Source organism: Otolemur garnettii, unplaced genomic scaffold (assembly GCF_000181295.1).
Source record: "Otolemur garnettii isolate 467f Iridium unplaced genomic scaffold, OtoGar3 scaffold00151, whole genome shotgun sequence".
NCBI classification, from domain to species: Eukaryota; Metazoa; Chordata; class Mammalia; order Primates; family Galagidae; genus Otolemur; species Otolemur garnettii.
The window spans coordinates 1,374,591-1,380,672 of NW_003852546.1; the positions used below are offsets into that span (position 1 = coordinate 1,374,591).

Below are 6,082 nucleotides of genomic sequence, written 5' to 3' on the forward strand. Positions count from 1 at the left end.
GATTCTTCTGCCTCAGCCTCCTTTTGAGACAGAGTCTTACTTTGTTGCCCCTGGTAGAGTGCCCTGTTGTCGTAGCTCACAGCATCCTCTATCTCTTAGGCTCAAGGGATTCTCTTGCCTCAGCCTCCTGAGTAGCTGGGACTATAGGCACCCACCATAATGCCTGGCTATTTTTTTAGAGATGGTGTCTCACTCTAGCTCTGCTGGATTTGGAACTCGTGAGGTCAGGCAATCCACCCACCTCGGGCCTCCCAAAGTGCTGGGATTGGAGGCGTGAGCTGTCGAGCCAGCTTCCCTTTTTTTTTTTTAGTTTATGAATCTCCATTGGTTTGTTAGTTGAGATTCCACATTTGTGCAACACCTCATTCCATGCCACAGAAGAGTGTTCTTGAGAGGAGAAGGTGTGAGTGTGGTAAGGTTAATAATCTGATCATATTTTCTAACTCACTGTAAATCAATTTGGATCATTATATTCTCATACTGAAATCATGGTCTACCTAAAAGAAGTACCAACAAAAAGCTGAAAACTCACTTCTACACTGGCGTAATCGCACATGGAACACTTAAATGGCTTCTCGTGGGTGTGTTTGTAACGCCGATGCCGCACCAATTCTCCACTAGTCACAAAGGCCATGTCGCAGTCTGGGCACTTGTGAGGACGAGTACCTAGGGAAAGGAGGGTTAAAAGGAAGAGCAAGATCAAGGGCACAGTTTCTGCAGAGTTCATTGCATGGCACAAAATTGCTGCATGAGATTGGAATCTCATTATACCATCAACTATACTAGCTTGAGGCCTGAGAGTAACTGGCTGAAATTTACAACACTAGCCCTGGGATATTAGAACACACATCAAACACTTAGGTACTCATAATTACCCATTTGAATCTGTTGTCTTTGAATACAAAATCCTTCTTATCCCTATTTTGTGACTGTCCTAGTCCCTATGGATCAAAAATTAATAGAAACGCCATTTTGTTTCAATTCTTGCTTAAAATATACAGAGCATCTTTTACATCTTCATGTTTTATCAAGTACAGAATTAATAAAATAACTGAAGATCTTTCCACATGTCCAATCTCACTCTATCATGACTATACATATATACAGCCCCTGGGGTGTCCGTATTCTGAAACTCTTTTTTTTAACCACAAACATACTTGCTTATTTTCTTTCTTTTTTTTTTTTTTTCCAGTGGTAAGATAGGATTTTATTAGACAGAAATATAGAAGGAGTAACAAGTACCAGAGCTTCTGGCAAAGGGGAAGACCCAAGTTGGAAGTTTTCCCCTAGTTTGTTTTCTATATAAATTTGTTTTGATAAATTCCAGAGGCTTATCAAAGGCTTTACACAAACTAGTATTGCCTTTTATATGATTTGAACAGGTCACTTTCAAATAGCTGTCTGACAATTTGTAATCTGAATGCCAATTCATCTAATATTTAAACATTTTAATGAATAGTATTCATATACTCTCTACATTTCCTTTGTTTTTCACCAAAGGAATCTTAGTGTTTTTAATATAACCTCACAAAGCAGCTCCATAACATAAATGATTATTTTATTGGATCTTCTACAGGCATTTTATATTCTGAATACTGCATTAAAATATGTTCAGGTAATAAAGACAATTCAAAGGAGATAAAAATGAGAGCACAACGAAGTGTTGTCTTTAAAGACTGTTATTCAAAAACTAGTGACCATCTGTAATTTTGAGCACTGGTAAGAAGTGACAGCAAGGTAAATCCTAAATACCAAAACCAAAGGCAGGATGCCTTTGAGAATGGAATTAGGAAGTGCCACAACATAATAAACAGGACTAGACATCTGCAGAAATGATTCTCTTACAGAATGTAGAGACTCTGGAGAGGGAAATGTGACTGGCATATGAGAATAACTAGGAAATTCCAAAGAATTTGCTTGATTTGCTTCTTTAGCACTACTGAGGATATAAGAGTGAAGGACAGAGTTCTTTCTGTGAAGAATGTACAGTCTTATGGCATAGTTAAGTAAATAAAACAATTAACAAGAGAAGGAAAGCAACATCTATTTCTTTTAGGGCTGAAAGGTAAGCTAAAAATCAACTATTGCTAGTTACCTAGTATTATAGGAGATGAAAAGGCCTGCCTCTGGTAGACATAACCATGGAAATCAGCAAAGTACATACTGCTATGGGGCAGGGATTTCCACTAGGCTGCCTTACATGACCACCTATGTCCCTCTGCTCAAGGTCCATTCTTACCAAATCACCTTTCAATTGCTGCAGCATCTTAACATAGGCAAAAGCATTTAGAAAATTAAAAACTGTATTCCTCACCATAAGCTCATACTCTGGCATACACGTCTGACTCTTGTGAGTTTGGTTAGCATAGATCAGTCCTGCCAAATCAATTCTGGATAACCAGACACATTGCACTTCTTATTTTCAAAGCTGAGGACTACCCAAGACTGAAACCTTGTGCCAATTGTAGACTCTGGGTGACAACAGTATTGTCCACATGACTTCATCAATTATGACCAATCGACCATTCTGGGGTGGGGGAGGATGTGGAAAGTGGGTAGGCTGTGTCTATGTGTGGGCTGGAGTACATGGGCACTCTGACCTCCCTCTCGAGTTTGCTGTAAACCTAAAACTGGTCTCTAAAACAGTCTATTTAATTAAAAGAAAAAAAAAAAAAAGCTGGAGTAAACTAATCAGAATGCCCAAATCAAGGCATACCTGTCTGTCTTGGGAAGTCCTGACATGGGCCCGCTACTTTTACTAAACATTTGCTTTCTCATAGTGTCTTCAAAGTATCAAATAAAACACATTATTAAATGTCTGAGTAGAAACTAGGGAGATGTTCAAAAGTGACTAACTCACATTAGCAAAAGTATAATAGGCCAACACCCCCTTGATCATACTCATCTGACAACCAGCACAGCCAATCAAAAATAAGAGCTGTCACAATGAAACACTGGGTGAGAGGATTTGTAGCTAAGGACCTACAATGAAAACACAAAGAGTTTAGAAGAGAGCCTAGAGCTCCATTGCGGTCTCTCCATTTCAGTGACCTGAAACCTGGCCACAGCCAACATGAAGGTAATATTAGCATATCTGAACACTAAAGCAAGGATGATGCTCGAACAAATAAATGTTTGAATTGCTAGAATGATGCCTTAAATTTTCCAGCCTGAGTTTCGTAATTACTTATCTTCCTTGAGGTGAAACAACCAGAAACAGAAAAAGCCATGGTTTTTACAAAGGCAGGATGTCACTTCTATTTCTAATGTTCTTCCTCATAATGCACAACATTTATTGCCTGAAACTTTCTAGGGTCATTTTTTGTCATTGTTAAAACCTCAACAGTACAATGGTTAACATCTTGAGGAATTATTCATCACCCATTATATAGAGGGTAACTAAAACATATATACCCATTTTTTAAGAAAGGAAAAAACTGTATTAAAATTGTAATAATATATGCCAATAACAAAAGATAAACACAAGTCACATCTGAGCACTTCTTGTAACTGCACAAGTCAAACATGACTTGAGTATTACAATTTTTTTTTTTTTTTTGAGACAGAGCCTCAAGCTGTCCCCCCGGGTAGAGTGCCGTGGCATCATGCTCACAGCAACCTCCAACTCCTGGGCTCAAGCGAGTCTCCTGCCTCCGCCTCCCAAGTAGCTGGGACTACAGGCGCCTGCCACAACGCCCGGCTATTTTTTGGTTGCAGCCATCATTGTTGTTTGGCGGGTCCGGGCTGGGGATTCGAACCCACCACCTTAGGTGTACGTGGCTGGCGCCTTAGCCGGTTGAGCTATAGGCGCCGAGCCGAGTATTACAATTTTAATGTAGTTTTTTCTTTCTCAAAATGTGTATACATTTTTTTTACACCCTCTGTATAACTTGGATTATTTCCCACTAGATTTCCTTTATATTTGCCCATAACTGAGTCCGCCTGATTATAGTAAAATCAAGTTTATAAAAATGGCACTATAAGAAAGAAAACAAAAAGTTCCCAATGGAATTAGTTTGAATGATACTAAAAACCCAAGTCTAAACTTTGGCTATGTTGTAGTCTTTCTTATTCAGCACCTGTATGGGTGTTAAGGTGATTCCTCAGCAGAGTGACTGTTCTGAACGCCCTGCCACAGAGATGGCACTTGTGTGGTCTCTCATCAGTGTGGCTTTTCATGTGTCGATCCAAATTTGAACGCCGTGGACATGTGTAACTGCAGAGCTCACACTGGAATGTCTTCTTTACACCTACATGTAAAATAAAATACTTAATTTGCTGCAGAGTTTCACAGTATTAAGATTAACCCTAATCTTAAGTTTCTACAAATATTTTATTAGCTTTTTATAACTAAACCCAACCTAAGTCATAAGGACCCCCATCACTAATACATTTACTTCTTTCCCCTTAGTATTTAAAAAAGTAATTTTTAAAAAAGCATTTAGACTGGCTGAAAAAAGAGGTAATCACATAATAATCTTTAATAAAAATACAATGAAAGGCAGCTCACACCTATAATCCTAACACTCTGGGAGGCTGAGGTGGGTGGATTGCTTGAGCTCATGAGTTCGAGACCAGCTTGAGCCCGTCTCTACTAAAAATACAAAAAAAAAAAAAAAAAAAAAAAAAAAAAAAAAACACGAGGCAAGAGGATCACTTGAGCTTAAGAGTTGGAGGCTGCTGTGAGCTATGATGATGCCATGGCATTCTACCCAGGGTAATAGCTGAAGACTCTGTCTCAAAAAATAAAAAAACATACAATTAAAGTACTTAAATACTTATATATGCACTGTGTTGAATGTGTTATCCCAAAACACTTTTATGAAACTACTATAAATAAACCCATTTTACCTTTCTTTTTAATTTTTGTTGGCTTTGGAGGCTTCATATTACCAACCACTTTCTCTGCATTAACCTCTGACAGCAGACCCTCCTGCTGCTCTTCCTCAAAGTCATAGACAGATACATCCACATCTTTGCCCTCCTCTGTGTAACGCAGTTTGCTTTTTTTGGTTTTCTTTGTTTTTTTGGCTGGTGGCTGATAGTCTGGGTCTTTTTGCCAACTAGGATCTTCCTGAGGCGGAAGTTCCCCTTGTTCTAGTGTCTCCACCTCTCCATTGGCCCCCACTTTCACCACTTGGAACCCCTCAGGCAAGGGTAACGTGTGGCATATCATGGGTTCACTTTCTGCAAGACCCTCTTTAGACACTTCATTCTCATAAGCCCCCTGAAGTTCTTCTACTGAAGTGGTAGCAACAGGTACAGTCACAGGAACAGGTACTTGAACAAGTTGAAGCTCTCCTAAATTTATAGGCTGTTCCTCCATATTTACAACCTGCAAGGTTATAATCTGGGTATCGTCCACAGCAGCCTCTGCTTCTGGAGCCACTGTGCCCTCCATTACTTCAGTCTTCATCTGAAGAAGGGTAGGATCAAGCTGTTCCATCATTACCATCTGTACACTGCTGTTGACATCCTGGACCACCTCACCCCCATCTGTCTGGTTCTGGGGTAAGTGGCAGGTATCTTCTTCCTGGCCCCCTTCCCGGCGTCTCTGGTAAGTCTTTCTTTCCTTTCCTTTAATAAAAGTTTCGGACTCCTCCACAATGGCTTCGACCGCCTCACCTTCCATTTCCCCTTCCTTTGTTAAAGGAGAACACAGATTGTTATTTAAAATAAAGTTCGACTAAATAAAACATATACATTTAAAACAAAAAAGACCCCTGGGTGAATGAATTAGGTTATCAGTGATGGTGGTTGCTTTTTTAAGCATCTCATTGACCAATAAGTGGTTGTTAATATTAAAAAAGTCATGTGCCTACTGATGGAAAGGGAAAAGTACCACCTAAAGGAGTTTTGTAAAACAAAACCAAAAACTCTGAAACTAACCAAAGCCTCTAGATCCAACTACCAATTAATAGGAAATTAGTGACAGAAGATATTAAATTATACTACAGGGGAAAAAAAAAATCAGTGAAATCTAGACTGTGGGAAATAACTGTTAAGATTAGGCTCAAGGAGTAGGGCACTGACCTCACATACCGGGAGTGGTAGGTTCAAGCCTGGCCCCAGCCAAAACCGC

The 6,082-nt window shown here is 39.5% G+C and overlaps 1 protein-coding gene across 2 annotated transcripts in view; it reads right to left on the reverse strand.

The window, feature by feature from the left end:
- CTCF (CCCTC-binding factor) overlaps positions 1 to 6,082 on the reverse strand; it is a 62,234-nt gene that overhangs the window by 20,309 nt on the left and 35,843 nt on the right. For both annotated transcript variants that reach the window (XM_003799388.2, XM_023518906.1), the window contains 3 exons: positions 4,852 to 5,641; positions 4,080 to 4,250; positions 533 to 666 (listed from right to left, as the gene is read on the reverse strand). In XM_003799388.2, the coding sequence (XP_003799436.1) occupies positions 533 to 666; positions 4,080 to 4,250; positions 4,852 to 5,632 (1,086 nt within the window). In that variant the 5' untranslated portion in view covers positions 5,633 to 5,641. The remainder of the gene's footprint in view (positions 1 to 532; positions 667 to 4,079; positions 4,251 to 4,851; positions 5,642 to 6,082) is intronic.